This window comes from Myxocyprinus asiaticus, chromosome 3 (genome assembly GCF_019703515.2).
Source record: "Myxocyprinus asiaticus isolate MX2 ecotype Aquarium Trade chromosome 3, UBuf_Myxa_2, whole genome shotgun sequence".
In the NCBI taxonomy this organism is placed as follows: domain Eukaryota; kingdom Metazoa; phylum Chordata; class Actinopteri; order Cypriniformes; family Catostomidae; genus Myxocyprinus; species Myxocyprinus asiaticus.
Genome location: NC_059346.1, coordinates 6426538 through 6443958, shown reverse-complemented (window position 1 = coordinate 6443958; position 17421 = coordinate 6426538). Strand labels below are relative to the sequence as shown.

Below are 17421 nucleotides of genomic sequence, written 5' to 3'. Positions count from 1 at the left end.
AACAAGAGCTAATAAATCAATAAACAGTTCAGGTGAAAGGTAAATAGCAAAGAGAAAGGTAGAGTAATGTAACAAACATGGAATCAGTGTGATTTGACAATTACTGATGTAAATATTCACTCAGAGTTTGAGAGTGGATATAGTGTTAATATGAAGCTCAATAAGACTTTATAACCACCCAAGTGTTGTCACATCTGGTTTGGAACAGTAGTGTTAAAATGAATTAAAGTTAGGGCTCATGTCAAAGTGTTTATATTTTCTCAGCATTTTTACCTTATTTCAATTGAAAAGGTTTTGATAAACATATGTCACAGGGGTGGAGAGACAAAATGTTTAGTGCAATGAAGTCTTCTCACTCTTTTTTGCTTTTATGCTTTGATCTAAAACAGCAACGCATTATGAAGTATTTACACATTTTATAGAAGATGTAGAGGACTACAGTCACTATAGTGATGAGAAAAGCGAACACATCCAGACAGTGGTACTGGTACCAGGTAAGGCTATGGGCCTCCACACGCAGGTGTTTAGCACCCTTATTACGCATGATAAACTCTATCCAGAACACTGCCTCATCCAATGGTTTCCTTGGTCTGTCATGATGAGTCCTGGACAAACGCATGGCATTCTCTTTATACCTGTGGAATAAACACAAGACAGAATAAGACAATCAATCAATCCAATCCATCCATCTCTAATGTTAAAACAACTCATTTTCAAAGTGAACTCAATGAATAAATTCTGCATAGTCCATAGTCAACTCACGAGGGGTTGTTAATGACAGCATTTAGTCCATCCACCAGGTTTTGAGTCTGCATTCTGTTAAAGTCCATTACAACAGCAGCCCACTTGGCCTTTATATGGACCAAGTTATCTGTCTGGTCTGCAAACAAGAGGATCCTGATCATCAGAACACCATGATATATGGCCTCATATATGCCATGAATTCCCCCATGAGTGATGAATGCTTTGGTTTTGCGGTGACATGAATCAGGATACGGCAAGAGTCAGATAATTTATACAATGTTAATAATCATGTAAAATGTATTTAACTCTTACAAATTGTAACACAATCCAAATAAACAATGTGTGCAGTGTGGCAGGGTGCATTATCCTGCTGAAAGAGGCCACTGCCATCAGGGAATACCATTGCCATGAAGGGGTGAACCTGGTCTGCAACAATATTTAGGTAGGTGGTATGTGTCAAATTGACGTCCACATGAATGGCCGGACAAGATTTCCCAGCAGAACATTGCCCAGAGCATCACACTCCCTCTACCGACTTGTCGTCTTCCCACAGTGCATCCTGGTGCCATCACTTCCCCAGGTAAACACCGCACACGTACACAACCATCCATGTACATGGCTGTCCACGTGATGTAAAAGAAAACGTGAATCATCAGACCAGGCAATCTTCTTCCACTGCTCTAAGTTCCAGTTCTGACGCTCACGTGCCCATTTTAGGCACTTTTGATGGTGGACGTGGTCATCATGGGCATTCTGACCAGTCTGCGGCTATGCATCCCCAATACGCAGCAAGGTGCGATGCACTGTGTTGTGACACATTCCTCACGTAACCATCTGACCTTCTGTCGGTTCAGACCAGACGGGATAGCCTTTGTTGCCATCGCGCATTGATGAGTCTTGGGCACCCAACACCGGGTCGCCGGTTTGTGGTTTGTTCCTCCTCGGACCACTCTCGGTAGGTATTCACTACTGCTGATCTGGACAACCCCACAAACCTTGCTGTTTCAGAGATGCTCTGACACAGTCGTCGGGCCATAACAATTTAGCCCTTGTCAAAGTTGCTCAGGTATTTACTCCTGCTCATTACTTATGCATTCAAAATGTTGACTTCGAGAACTGATTGTTCGCTTACCATGACATACGGCCTTGTTAGGAGATGATCAATGTTATTTGCTTCACCTGTGAGTGGTCATCATTTTTGGGTCATCAGCATGTATATACAGTACTGTGTAAAAGTCTTAGACACATAAGATGTTTCACAAAAACATTTGTCTTAAGATGGTTATTTATTTATCTCCAGCTTTAGTGTGTCAATTGGAAATATAAATTATAGACTCCAAAACATTCCTTTTGCAAATAAAATAGAATATAATAGAAGAACAGGAAGCCCTGCAACAGATGGCATGGCCCCCATAGAGCCCCCACTGAACATTGAGTCAGTGTGGGATTACATAAAGAGACAGAAGCAATTGAGACAGCCTAAATAGATAAAAGAACTTTCGCAAATTTTCCAAGAAACTTGGAACATCCTATCTGTCAACAACCAAGAAAAACTGTGTCCAGGTGTACGTAGGAGAATTTGTGCTTTTTTGAAGGCAAAGGTAGTCACACCAAATATTGATGTAGCTTTTTTATGTTTATGTATGTAGTTAATTGTTAAATCAAAACTATTCATGGCATTATATATTTATGACATTATTTATGGCGTTACCCAAGCTGTGTGCGTTGTCGGTGCACACGTGTCACGGATTACTGATTACCGCGGCCGGGTGTCTGTCATTGCTCACACCTGGGTCTCGTTATGTTTCCCCATTTAGTCTCTCGTTTCATTCTGTCTTTGTGTCGGATTCTGTCAGTGCAGTTCTGAGGAATTCCCAGTTTAATCCTCTCTCTCTCTGCTATCCCGGTGTGTGTGCCTCTGATTGCCTCCTCCAGAGCACATGAATCCCGTGGTCCCTGCCCATTTCTCTTCTCACCTGAGTTGGAGCAGTATCCGACTCGCTGTCTCTTCTCTCATGGAGGGACGCCTTGCACCGTGAGCCCTCCACCGAGTTCCAGTGATCATCTGTCCTTTGTGTGTCTGTCTGCTTATTTCCCCCATACTGTGGATGCAGTGTTTTTTGAATGACTTTGCCTGCTTTTTCTGTCCTTCAATAAACCAGATTTTGAGTTCATCCAGCTTTTGGCTCCCGACTTGTGAATCCTGACATTTCAATCCAATCATTATGGATCCAGTGGATGAGAATCTTGTACGGACGGCACACTCCCAACAAGGAGCATTGCTGAGCAGGCATTCAGATCAATTGAAAGCCATAAGTCAAACACTGGAGGCTCTTGGAACTCAGATGGCAAATCTGTCCATGCAGGTTCAACAACTTCACCAGCCTCCAGAACCAACTGCACCAGAACCCCTGCCTCCGCCTCTGCTACCCATATCCATTTTTGAATCTGGCGATTAAACCTGCTATCTCCCTATGATGGTAACTCTGATACTTGTAGAGCCTTCCTATCACAGTGTTCACTAGTGCTGTCTCTCCAACCCTATTCTTATCTATCAGAGGAAGCCACAGTGACGTTCATCATTACGCTACTCACTGGGCGTGCCCGCGACTGGGGAACTGCAGGCTGGGAGAACAAACTACCCTTCTGTGCCACACTTCAGAACTTCTCCGCTGAGATGCGCAAGGTATTAGACTGCTTTGTGCAAGGACGGGAGGTGGCCCGTCTACTGTCAGAATTACACCAGGGCAGCAGAGCGGTGTCTGATTACGCCATAGACTTTCGCAACTTGGCTACTTCATGTGGATGGAACGAGCAGGCCATGTGGGATCACTTCTTCCACGGGTTATCCGAGGAGACTCTTGACGAAATCTATGCTCTGGACTTACACAAGGCATTCAACGCTCTGGTTGAGCTTTCCATTAAAGTGGATTACCCTTCGTCGATGGCCCAGACTAGTTCCCCGGGAATGCGGTGCAGATCACGCTGTTCCTGCTCCCCTGGTCCTGCTAGAGTATCTTTGGAGGAGGAGCCAGTGCAAGTCAATCGCACCCACTTGTCCAGATAGGAGAGAGAGAGAAGAATGCTTCAGGGACTTTGCTTGTACTGCAGTAGCACCGGACACTTACTGGCAACATGCCCAGTAAAAGAGCGGCGCTCATCGGTTAAGCGAAGACTGCTGATGAGTGCCACTAACCACACCAAGTCCTCCGCCATGGAAACAGGTCTCCCAGTTACCATCACCTGGGGAGAATTGGGGAGGATTTTCACCCATGTTGATTCAGGAGCTGAAGGTAGTATCATGGACTCGGAAGCGGCCGCTTTATGGGGCATCCAGCTGAGACCCATGGAACCTCCCATTCCCATCTTCTCTCTGATGGAGGACACTCTTTTCACCATCACTCAAGCCACAGTCCCGGTTAGTCTGAGGGTTTCAGGCAATCATGAGGAGAAGATTGTTTTTTTTTATTTTTCTTACCAAAAAAATTATTCATTTGATGTAATTACAGGACAGTTGTCCAGCATCTGTGAAGAGCATCAAAACTAGCATGGTTGCAATAACATGCAGTATTTTCACAAAGTTTAATTGCATAAGTTAAATTTAAATGTATAGGCTTATAATTGTAGATATAGGCTTATAAATATAGGCAATATTTTCATTTAGCAGGGAAATAAATTTACAGCGCAAATTATGATTACTTCAGGGATGCTTGTGCACCAGCAGATGCCGGAAATGTCCTGCCCCTTACTGAAATGGAAAATATGATTGGAATTATTCAATGGCATCTGAAATGAACGTTCTGATTGGTGGATCAGCTCATTTTTTTCCCACCTGTTTTCCGGCAACTCCAGCTATTGATATTATGTAATTAGACATCAAATGATTGGACGACAGTTGTCTATATGTCACCAGATTGACGATGCCTTCTGATTGGATGGTTATCTTATCCACCTTCAGGATAAGGCATTTGGGTGATTCTAACTTCTGACACTTTGCCATTCCGACAGTTGAAAAACTATTTGTGTTTTTTCATTTTATTAATAGTAAATGGCTGAATAAATGTACTGGAAAGAAAATAATTAGTTATATGTGACATCACTTTGTCCTGAAAATTAATGAGTGATATGAATGAGATTTTTTTTCCTATGACAAACCGATTTTGCCTGGCTCCCATATCTACAGTATGGTTTCACTTTATGCCAAATATTAGAATGTAAAATATCAAGGTAACTATCACTTCCCATGAGAGAATAGGCCTATGTATTTTTTTGTAATTAACTATTTCAGACTTTTCTAAGAATGCTGTGGAAAAGAAATACATTTTTATGTAGATATGGAATGTGAACAAATTCAGTTTTAGATAAAAAGAGTACAAGAAGAATACATGTATGGAAATTTTTATTTACTGAAATCAAATTAATTGTAATTGTAAATCAAATCAAATCAAATCAAATCAAATCAAATCAAATCATTATTGTATAGACCTACAGAGCTGAAATATTCTTCTATAAAAATCTTCATTTGTGTTCTGGTGAAGAAAGAAAGTCATACACATCTGGGATGACATGAGGGTGAGTAAATGATGAGAGAATTTTTATTTTTGGGTGAACTATTCCTTTGTTCTAATTGTTAATTTGAAATAATATTATTTTTAATAAAAAAAATAAAAAAAAAACGAATTGCAGAATTAATTAATGATAATAACTTATAGAAAAGAAGTGAAAAATTATGTCACATATCGTATATTTAGCTATATGGAATATACTGTATAGTAAATAGGTCTATCAGTTGTATAGGACAGAAGAGGTTAAAAACACACTCACGTTCATACACTGGAAGCTGCAATGTTACAAAGCAGTAAACAGCTGATTTAAATGCATGTGATAGTTTTGTCTTGTTTAATATTAACCATTTAAAATTCACACTGAACTTCAAACTTAGTGGCTGTTTGTTTGAAACGACTTCTCAGCTGCTCAATCGCAGACCGATTGTGAGTAGCTCTTAGTAGCCAATCCGAATACAGAAAATGGGTGGGGAAAATAATAACGCATCTGTCTTGCCTGTGCCATCTAGGGATGGGCGATACCACTTATTTTCTTTTCAATCCGATATCAATAATTTCAAGTCCAATATCGTCGATACCGATACCAATACCGATATCGATACTTCTATTAATATTTTTTTTTTTTAAATTCTCGTGATTTCTTGGGATAAAATGGGTCATAATTCAAGTCATTTTAAAAAGTCATTTTTTTTCATTTGTGAGCCTAAACAGAAAATTATTAGACTTCTGTTTTGTTTACCCCTACAAAATTGAACCATGGTTTTACTACAGTAACTATAGTTGAGTGGTGGTGGCGAGGTGGGCTAGAACACATAACTGGTAATCAGAAGGTTGTTGGTTCGATCCCCACAGCCATCAACATTGTGTCCTTGAGCAAGGCACTTAACTCCAGGTTGCTCCAGGGGGATTGTCCCTGTAATAAGTGCAATGTAAGTCGCTTTGGATAAAAGCATCTGCCAAATGCATAAATGTATAGTTTAACCAAGGTATTTAGTTAAAACATGGTTACCACACAATTAACTACAATATTACTGTAGTAATTACTTATTAACAACAATTACACACAATTATAAAATTATAACAAATAAGAAATGTTACCTTTAGATATGTTGTTATTTTAGTGTGAATTTACTCCAGAAGTTGTTTCTCTGATTTTCTATCATTACCTCTACATGGCACTGATCCCTCTTTTTTGAACGAGCATTGTGACGGCACAAGCACTTGTCTGTTTGTGTCTTTCAGCATGCATGTTAAGATGAGCGGAAGAAGAAATAGTTCCCATCCTGCATTTGCTAATATAGCCTAAACCTTTTATTTCACTTTGAAGCTTATGATTATTGTTCATGTTCATGGTAACCAAATAATAATATCCCTAGATTAAAAATGTTTTTTAGAATCAATATTTTTGTGTGAGATCGATTTTTTTGATACAACATCATTATCGTAAGTATCGATATTTTAGGATCGATCCACCCATCCCTAGCTGCGCTCCCACCTCCCGCAGCTAAGTGCGCGTTTAGAGAGAATCTCTGTACACTTAAAAACGAAAAACACAATTCACTCAGTGGTGCTCGCGTTAGTAGATTGAAAAAGTTCCGGGTCAAAATCCTACTCGTTGTTCTGGTGGCCATACGTATCATCACTTATTTTAGGTGGGCATACATAAAATTCTAAGAAAGATAGGTGGGCATACAGCATATAGAGGGCATACTAGACTACACTACTGAACCTGTTATGTCCACTAGAGGCAGCAAAGTATTGCTTACTGATCATGCATAATCAGAACTAGAGCACAATTATGGTTATTTTTAAGTTCTTAAAAGTAATATACAGCTGAATGTTCAGTCTCGTGTTTTAATCAAGCATGTAAAACTATTTAGCACACAGAATGTTCAAAGAAGAAAGAAGTCTAATCACTCTTTTTTGCTTTTATGCTTTGATCTAAAACAGCAACGCATTATGAAGTATTTACACATTTTATAGAAGATATAGAGGACTACAGTCACTATAGTGATGAGAAAAGCAAACACATCCAGACAGTGGTACTGGTACCAGGTAAGGTTATGGGCCTCCACACGCAGGTGTTTAGCACCCTTATTACGCATGACAAACTCTATCCAGAACACGGCCTCATCCAAAGGCTTAATTGGTCTGTCATGATGAATCCTGGACAAACGCATGGCATTCTTTTTATACCTGTGGAATAAAGAGCAAGAAAGATATTGTAATATGTCTGTGTACACATTGCTACCACATAATGCTAAGCATTAAACTTCATCTCATTCTCGGAGAGAACTCAAAATATCTATTGAAGTTCATAGTACTGTTGTACAATGATACCACAGTCAACTCACGAGGGGTCCTTAATGACAGCGTTGAGTCCGTCCACCAGGTCTTGAGTCTGCATGCTGTTGAAGTCCATGATAACAGCAGCCCCCTTGGCCTTCATATGGACCAAGTTATCTGGCTGGTCCGCAAACAAGGGAATCCCGACCATTGGAACACCATGATATATGGCCTCATAGATGCCATTTGTGCCACCGTGAGTGATGAAAGCTCTAGTTTTGGGGTGACCTGAATCAGGAAACAAACATGGATAAATAGAGAGCATTCTTTTGCTTGGGTAGAAAAAGCACCATCAAGACATTCGTTTATCTGAGACCTGAATCGTACTCTACTCAAGTACATAAAAGCAGGCACAAATGCTTGGTCAGCACGTAGTCTCATTAGTACACCCTAAGCATGTATTCTTGTGTACTCAAGGGGGCGATAGTTACTTTCAAATGCATTCTTGTGTTGTGATAAGAATGCCATTTCTGAGGGCAATGCTTGAAATTGAGTTTGCTTAGCTAGACGCATTTGCGTTCACATACTGTACTCACATAGATTATATTTTGATTCTGATACAGAATATTACAGTTATACTGTACAATATATATTTTAAATATAAAAATGTATATACTCTCATAAATTGAAACACAAACCCAATAAGTCATTCTGAGGGATCCAGTCATAGATTCTGGTGTTCTCACTAAGAGTCTCTGGCTTCTCTCCAGCGTATCTCCATAAGACCTGCACATGTACAGAGCCTCAATCTCAGCTGTTTAGCATACAGATGACAAGTGCATTTTAGAGAATTATTACCTGACTTAGGAGTTTTATTAAAGCACACCAAAATTAATCAAGATGATCTGTGAAATGTATTTGACTGGAGTGTTCCACTCTTACACATTACAATGAAATCATCAAGAAACAGGGTTCATTTGTTCATACAAAAATGGAAGGAAAAGAAGAAAGCATGTAAGAAGCCAAGTGACCTTTTGAGGTATCTGTGCCAGTGCAGAGGCGATTATATTGCTCCTCTCTTTGGTAATGTTGTTTATCATGGATCCAAGAGTGAACACCACTATCCCATCATCACCTGAACTCTGCACAAACACCTCCATATCCTATGCACATGAAAGAAAAAAAGAAAAAGAAAAAAGAAAGACTACTATTAAAATGCGCACAAATACATGATTACACACAGGACAGATAGGGGAATGATCATTTCTAATACATACACTTACCTATATGGAGCTTTTGAGGCATTTGCTTAAGACACTGAAACATTCTTAAAGGAATATTCCAGGTTCAATAGAAGTTAAGATCAATGGACAGCATTTGTGGCATAATATTAATTACAACAAAAAGTTTTTTGACTTGCTCCTCCTTTTCTTTAAAAAAAGCGAAAATATGGGTTACAGTAAGGCACTTACAATGGAAGTGAATAGGGCCAATCTGTAAACTTAAAAAATACTCACTGTTTCAAAGATATAGCCACAAGACAAACAATACATGTGCTAATATGATTTTTGTGTAATAAAATCACGTAATAAACTTTTCTTTGTAAAGTTATAGCCAGTTTTACAACTTCATTGCCATGATGATGTAATGTCAATGAATCCTAAAATGACTGTAAAAAATTACAATTTAAAACATTTTACAGCTCAAATAGTACATGAGTTTTAACAGAAGAATTAACGTAAGTGCATTTATATAATTATAAGCTTTACATTTCTGCCTTTAAAGCCTCCAAAAATTGGCCTAAGTCCTCGTGGTGGCATAGTGACTCGCCTCAATATGGGTGGCAGAGGACAAATCTCAGTTGCCTTCGCGTCTGAGACGTCAATCCAGCATTTTATCACGTGGCTTGTTGAGCGCGTTACCGCGGAGATGTAGCACGTGTGGAGGCTTCACGCTATTCTCCGCGGCATCCACGCACAACCCACCACGCGCCCCACCGAGAGCGAGAACCACATTATAGGGACCACGAGGAGGTTACCCCATGTGACTCTACCCTCCCTAGCAACCGGGCCAATTTGGTTGCTTAGGAGACCTGGCTGGAGTTACTCAGCACGCCCTGGATTCGAACTCACAACTCCAGGGGTGGTTACTCGCTGAGCTACCCAGGAACCTGATTTTTGCTTTTTTAAAGAAAAGATGGGACAAGTCGAAATTATTTTTTTGTGGTAATCATAATTATGCCACAAATGCTGTTGATTGAGCTTAACTTGCATTGAACCTGGAATATTCCTTTAATAAGCACTGACAAAAGTTGGATCTGACACAGGTTATACTACAACTCACTTTTTGAATAATTTTTGACTTGTGATTCAAAGCACGTAAATGTCGAAAATTCTAAGATTATGAAATTCATTTCTCTGGTGGGATTTTAACAGGACAGATGTACCTTGGGTAAAGGTTTGGCAGGGGTACAGTGAATCCCTCCAATGTATTTGAAGTTGGGCAAGAATGGCCGTGGAAACTCAAAGTCCCAGTAAGTTCTGATTAACCAGATATCGGCTTTCGCCATCATTTCACAATATGAAGTGGGTCGTCCTGGAATGATGATGATATAGATTTTAAACATAGTAAATTAAAATGATAGTATAGTATATTGTGCACCAATGTACATGTACACGATCATTTGTCTTTCAGAGTTTTGAACTCACCTAAATATTCAGTATAGTAGTTGTCAAATTTCTTCCACAGACTAATGGCCAAAGCATCTTGAGAAAGGTAGAAGAGCATGTTGATGATTCGCTCAGTAAAGCTCATCTTGTCCGTGAGTTTACTCATGGCTCCAGGAACAAATGATGGTGGAGCCGGTATCTGACCACACATCCGCTCTACAGTGTGAGCAATAAAGAATCGTAATGTGTACACCAAGGGAATGTTCAGCTGTTCAGCTAAAATCTCACTGCAAGCGTAGATTGGGTCAGCCAGCATGACGTCGAACTTCCCATGCTGCAATTTGTCCATCAAGCCTGAAGATTTCAAAATTCCATCGCAGTATAAAAGACAGATGTCCTGATCTTTGGAGAAAATCTCATAAAACTTGATATGAATCTGCAGAAGGTTTAACTGATCCATCTCGTACATGGTGAAGTGCAGAATCTTTTCAAAATGATCATGAAGTTCATTTGCAGACATGGACACATTAAAATGCTGGTAGGAAAAGCGATCCGTTTCTCTGACATCCATGTAAAGAGTGGCGTTTGGCATCAGTACTGTAACAATGTGTCCTTTGTCCATCAGTGTTTCCAACACAATTTTCAGATTAATCCAATGACTTGCCTCAGTAAACCAGACTAAAATATTCCCACATTTTGCAGGACCAAACACAGTTAGCAGGGAAAGGAGACAGGCTATGGACCTCATGGTTATCAGCGACAGAATGTGTGTTCACTCAGTCTGTCTCAACTATATACTATCAGGTATAATCATTAACGCGCATACAAATGAGAACAAGAGCAAAGTCATGTGGGGAAAAAATCTATAATTTGTTCAGGTAAACTGTAAAGGACAAAGAGAGAGGTAGAGCAGGTTCATGCTTTACTGAAATCTGTCTGTCTGTCTATCTATCTATTCCTATCTGCAATTGTTCAGAAAAACAGGTAGTCCCACCCCAAACTCACACCACTGGTTGATCCAATGTGGTTATGTAGGCGCCACAGAGGCACAGTGTTTAAACATTTATCAAGAAGTCAACCTAGAAATGGCTTACTGATAGTTATTGCTGCACATTAAAGGCCAAGTGTCTAATATCTGCACCAGTTGCAGGATCAAACAGAATTCCAAAAACAAAGACCGTTTCTAAATAGGTTGTAACAATCTGCCTCTTCGGCAAAGTCACACTAACTAAGGGGGTCTAAGATTTGCAGATAAAAGAATAAATAAACACTGGTGTAAGAACGCCACTCTCTTCTGTGTCCTTACAACAGTGAATACAACACATTCAGAAAGCAAAACTCACACACGACAATATACACAATAATGCTGTCCATAGAATAAAAGTGTCTTTTGTCTCGATATCCAACAGTCTAATGGTTGTGAGAGAGTGTCACCAAATCCTTAGATAGTTCTCACCGTTCCTATAATAAGTCCTTTTTCAAAGAGTATATCCCCAGTGTACAATGTCCTTGAGATGCATACTTTCCAGGGATACATCCACAAGTTAGACGAACAATCCAACGATCATTTGTTTGTAAGGAAATACCTCCCTAGAGTGTCTTGCTGGCCCCTTCCCACTTCCTGTTTTTGTGTCCTGTGAGGTCTGGTGACTGGAAAATCTTACTGCTGTTTCAAGTATAATAATCTGACCCATGCATACAGTAAGAGAAAGGATGAAAAAACAAGAGATGTACATAAGGCAACATTATTTACATCATATGGAGCCATTCACACCAAATGTGTCCTTGTGCTAAAAAATCTAAATGCAGCATAACGAATATAACAGAACACAGAAGATATGTTTTTAACAGCTGAAGCACTTCTTAACATGGCGCTTCAGAATGAGACCCTGAACGCCACGGTCAAAGATGTCCATCTAGCACATTTTTACATAGAAAAACGATTGAACAAAGCAAGGAGGAGCACAAAAGCGTGTTTTGCGTGAACAGCCAACAAAATTACAAAATTAATTGGTCTGTATATTTAAACGTATAACTGTTCTGACAAAAAGGCAGTCCCGCTCCAATCTCAGGGCACTGGATGAGCCAATGTCGGGCTGCTCAAACAGCCACCAATGTAGTAAGCGAACAATGTTTACAGTTTTTTTTTAGAAAGTCAATCCACGAATAGCTGGCTTACAATGTAGCCGTCTTTGGGCATTGAAGGTGAAGTGTCTTCTTGCTGTGGCACTAGCATCACAACACAAGAACTGCAAATATAATGATGACTGTTTTCAAACAGGTTTTCTAAACACTCCCCCATCATCCATTGGACAATTCAACAAATAGTCCTGTCCCAAAGCCACACCATTGCCTGATGTTACTGTGTGGGGTGCTTACATAAAGCGACGCTGAATGCGCAACAAAGCCACAGTGTTTACACTTTGGGAGAATTCATTCTAAGAGTGAATGTTTTACAGTTGTTTCTGCACATTAAACTGGGATAGGAGAAAGTATTTTAACATAGAAAAAATACACCCACTGATCCTACAGTTTGATTCTGTGCTTATAAAAAGCCAGATGTTTCAGACGGTTGCCACTTTTCTCCTTATCCAAAATGTCTTGCTTTTCTTCCTCTCTTTCTCAGTGAGTTACAGAATGTTGCTTTTTGAAGTATAGATTTGCCTAATCTGATTACAGATCATTGGATTGTCAGTGTGCCATGAAAAAGTGCTCTAGACGAGAGGGCCGCTGTCCAGCCAACAATGGGCATCCCTCCATCAAGCTATGCACCTGCCTGCTCTCTAACCAGCTCTCCTGTCTCGCACAGATAGCACTTTCTACCCTCTCTCTTTCCCTCAGCATCTCTCTCTCTCTTTTCCATCCTTTATTTTTTGAGGACAAATATAAGGATTTATGACCCCTCCAGCCATTTTTTGGAGACAGGGGCTCAAGACAGAGTGGGAAAATTTTAACATGCAGCATGTGAATTGGTTTAGACGTATAAAGAGATCAGGTCTAATCGGTTGGCAACAGAGACACTTCTGCATTCAGTCGCTTTTCGGGGAGGGCAATGGAGCGCAGGAGTGAATGCATGTGAGAAAGGGAGGGGGGGGAGAAGCCCATGATCTGCTCCATTGTGATAACAGATTTAGGCAGAGTGTGGGGCTCCGATAAGGAAAAGCACACTCAATAGAAGATTAGCCGCATACTTGGAGTAGAACAGTGCAGGAGAGGAGGACACTTGGAACGAAGAGGAGCATGATGTGCTAGTGAAGCTGAAATGTATTCTGTTTATTTATTGTTGATAATTATTCTGTTTATTTCATCATACTATCTTTTGCCTTAAAGAAGTTGCTGTTTATGCATAGAGCTTGAGTGTAATCTGAAAGCTTGTTTTTTTTTTTTTTTTTAGCAGATTTATCCATTAAAAGCAGGGCGCATCACAATATATCAATGGAGAAATTCTTAGATGCAGTGGAGAAATATATTAGGTAGTTGATGCATAACGTGTCCGTGCACTTAAAACATTTTAAGATTAGAATTTATATGAATGTACAGTATAAGGGATGACATATATTGTTTTGGTTAGTAACTACAGTAGTTACAACTTCATACCATTTTAATTACCATTTTGTCTTCACTAGTTCATATCAACTGGGCCTACAGTGTGACAAATTCATTTTTAAAAGTACAAATATTCCATGTAGTCTCTCAATTAATATGAGGACACAAATGCTAAACATTGTAAAATAGTTATTTCAACTACTCATATTCTTCTAATTTTAGCACAATATTTAGCAGATCTTGATTTGAGAGCGTATGGAGTGTATTTTCCATTTGCATTATGTAATTATCTTTACTGATACTTCTCGGAATATTGTAAGCCTACCAGTACTTCTGGGTTTTTGGGTGAAGTATTTAAATATTAATTTGAGGTATTTAAGGTCATGATGCATTATGAGTGTTTTTTGGAGAACTGAACTCAGAGGGTGAAGGGTACCAGTTTTCTAACTAAGCATTAGTAAACACTGACACATTCACCAGATAAGCTTTTGTTTTCTGTGTTTGGTTTAAGGATCAAAGTTGCCATGTTTGTGTTTGTGATTGTATGCTGTGTTAAATGGTGATTAGTACAGCGGGTGGTCAGCTGCAGATTTTAAAACGGAGGTAAAGTAGTATGAACAGCTGTCCACAAACCCTCTTTTCCTCTGTAATAATGACTCTAAAACAGCTATACGAGATTTAGATATAATTTTACACTTTATAAGCAGTAGCCTATGGACTAAGTTGATCTGAACACAAATGAGTGATATGTTCCTTTAGTTTTAAATACTGTATACTTAGCCCAAATCATGTCATATAATTTTTAGGATTGTGATATTTTCATGACATTTACCCCCAAAATGTGAATTACTGCAGTACAGTAATGAAAATGACCCTAAAATCATGCTAAATTGTCATGAAAATAATGTCACAGTGCTAAACATTTTAATTGCCTTAAAAAAATGCTTCTTTATGCCTTTGTTTTCTTTATGGGGTGAAAAATGTGTATCAACATCAACTGTGTATAAACCAATCGTTTTTTTTTTCTTTTTTCATTTTTTTATTATCTCAAACTAAAATCAGTTACAATAGATTTTCTATAGGCTACTGATGTTTGATCGTAACACAAACATACACACTCTCTCTTTGTTTGCCTGATTGGTCACTGGCGAGTGTGGATTTTGACTCCAAGATGACCTCTGGCATTAGACCAAAAGTTAAGCTGTGTCCACAATCCCCTCTCTCATGTAGCCTGGACACTACAGAGGTCACCGCTATGGTCACACTGCTCTTAAACAGTCTCTGCAGTGGACAATTCTCTGACCACTGCAGAATAGCCAATCAGAGAGCTTAGAATGGACCAATAGGCACATGGACCAATAAGCCATTTTGATTAATCTGACGAAGGCTGATTAAATATTCTAGTCAATTTTCAGAAGGTCTAAATTAGTTTTTTTTTATTAATAAATTAATACAATAAATAAAGATTTTCATGTAAAACAATGAATGAGGACAAACATTCTACAATTCTGAATAACGAATGCACAAAAACTATCTTTGGCAAAACGTTACTGAATGCAGAGTAGTTTAAAAGATAGTATTTTCCATCAAATAAATTAGAATATAGATTTTTTTAGGATTTACACATTTCAATTTCATAACAAAATTCATCAAATTAAACTGAGTAATCTTAAAAACTAAATATTTTAGGTTTCATTAATTTAATTTAGGTAAAAATTCCACAATTCCATTTAATGGAATTTTGTTATGACATTGATATGTGTAAACCTTAAAAAATGTTACAATATTTTTTGAGTGTAGCATAAATATTAAATAAAAAATAAAATTAAATACAATCAAATATATTTAAGTTTCAAATCTAGAGAGGTTTTTCAATCAGGAACATGTTCATTCAGACAAAGAAATTAAATTATATAAATACTAAAAAGTACTGGGGAGATGCTTATAAAGTGCATCCTTGACAATGCATATGTTGCTCAGGGTCTCCGCTCAATTACAAATGGCAACAGTTTTGAAGCATTGGCAAATAATGCCAATACATTTATATTTAAGTCTCTGGGTTTCCGCAAATCAATTGTTTCCAAACGACATTGAAGGAACGAGTGATTGTGATGTCACAATGATCTCTGCAGAGTCACAATGAACAATCCCAGAATCTGGAATGTCCTTCAGCTCTGTGTCTCCATGGAAATGGCACTTTGATTTCACCACATTGACAATGTCACAATCATAAAATCTTCCAATAAACATTCTATTAAGGAGGAATTACAATCCTTAAGTTCTATTCATGCAACCATCAATTTACACCAGTCTACCATGCTTCTGAACTGTCGCAGCTGGATCCAGGCGAGGGTGGGTCAGTGTCGCTGTGCCAGGTGCGGTCAGTGCGCAGGTTTTGCATGTTCCCCGTAAGCAGTGTGAGAAGTGCGGCTTGAGAGTGAGCTGATGTTTCTCCGTCCTGATTTCCCAACAGAGTTACCAGAAAATTGATGTAGCGCATTGCCAGCCGTAGAATCTCGTTCTTACTGAGTTTTTTCTCAGGTGGGTGAGTGGGTATGAGTTTCCGTAGCTCTGCAAAGGCAGTATTGACATTATGTTGGCGCCAGCGCTCACGAGTGTTGGTGAACACCTTCCTGGTCATGATACTGCGGCACTTCTGCAAAAACAGAGATATGGTCATATCACTGGTCTGAATATTACAAGCATGGGTCAAATTAAAAGCAAGATGCCTTAAACATTCTATTAATAATTTTTTTTTAATTAATTTTTTTAAAAGATTATTTAATAATGTAGTTAAATACATTTGAATTGGTATATAAATACATAAATACATATATATATATATATATATATATATATATATATATATATATATATAGATAGATAGATAGATAGATAGATAGAAAGAAAGATAGATAGATAGATAGATAGATAGAACAAAACAGAGAACAATCAAAAACCGAGCAAGAAATGCAACAAGATAGAAAAAAATGTATCTTACCACTTTCCGTTTTCTTTAATCTTTATGAGCGTTGGAGCATCGGGCAGGAAATTTAGAGGATGAAAATTCAAAAAAACAATCCTGGTCACAGGTGAAATCGGCAGTTTTTTTAATAATTAAAAAGTGCTGTAAGGTAATTATATTGATGAGAAGTAATATGCCAGTATGTATCCTCTCCCTCTCAGCTCTCTGACATTCGCTAAGCCCTTTAACAATCTCCTTAGACCGACACGAGGGTGAAAGAGATCGGATATGAGGGAGGGGTGGGGTTTGGCTTGTGCCTCTTATTTTTATAGTCATGCGGTTGTGTGACGTTGCAGTGGGAGGGCTGGGGGCTGAGTACCCCCTGAATTATTTTTACATCTGCCATTAATGCACTTAAATCGATTAACATAATAGATCATGTTGACATTCACAGCTACAGCATTTGGGGACTAAATACTAAGAAAATCCAGTTTGTAACAAACCACACATGTAAAACAAATTGTGGTGTAGTGTAGAAACCAAGTGAATTATATTAAATAGACTAGAAAGTGTATGTCTCATACATTAAGTCTTCAACTAAAGAATTAATTTAACATTTTTTCAACTATACTGTATATCCCAGTAC

General features: G+C 38.6%; 3 protein-coding genes across 4 annotated transcripts; all 3 read right to left on the bottom strand.

Annotated features, from left to right (window-relative positions):
* Nucleotides 1–188: 188 nt before the first annotated feature.
* Nucleotides 189–1056, bottom strand: LOC127430669 (UDP-glucuronosyltransferase 2C1-like). The gene is made up of 2 exons (XM_051680616.1): nucleotides 763–1056; nucleotides 189–635 (listed from the first exon to the last, which is right to left on the bottom strand). Exons 1-2 carry the CDS (start codon nucleotides 903–905, stop codon nucleotides 353–355), a joined length of 426 nt encoding a protein of 141 aa, XP_051536576.1. The 5' UTR covers nucleotides 906–1056; the 3' UTR covers nucleotides 189–352.
* Nucleotides 1057–5126: 4070 nt separating this feature from the next.
* Nucleotides 5127–11020, bottom strand: LOC127430305 (UDP-glucuronosyltransferase 2C1-like). Its single transcript, XM_051680030.1, has 6 exons — nucleotides 10304–11020; nucleotides 10042–10190; nucleotides 8627–8758; nucleotides 8294–8381; nucleotides 7664–7883; nucleotides 5127–7505 (listed from the first exon to the last, which is right to left on the bottom strand). The coding sequence occupies exons 1-6, from the start codon at nucleotides 11010–11012 to the stop codon at nucleotides 7223–7225; spliced, it is 1581 nt and encodes a 526-aa protein (XP_051535990.1). The 5' UTR covers nucleotides 11013–11020; the 3' UTR covers nucleotides 5127–7222.
* A 792-nt stretch (nucleotides 11021–11812) lies between these two features.
* On the bottom strand, nucleotides 11813–17083 carry tal2 (T-cell acute lymphocytic leukemia 2). Of its 2 annotated transcripts, XM_051680661.1 has the most exons (3): nucleotides 16812–17083; nucleotides 16126–16466; nucleotides 11813–11949 (listed from the first exon to the last, which is right to left on the bottom strand). In XM_051680661.1, coding segments are annotated over exons 2-3 (327 nt in total). In that variant the 5' UTR covers nucleotides 16452–16466; nucleotides 16812–17083; the 3' UTR covers nucleotides 11813–11948. The 2 variants fall into 2 exon arrangements, with proteins under 2 accessions (XP_051536621.1, XP_051536614.1); XM_051680654.1 differs by lacking the exon at nucleotides 11813–11949 and having other exon boundaries at nucleotides 13622–16466.
* Between the last annotated feature and the right edge of the window lie 338 nt (nucleotides 17084–17421).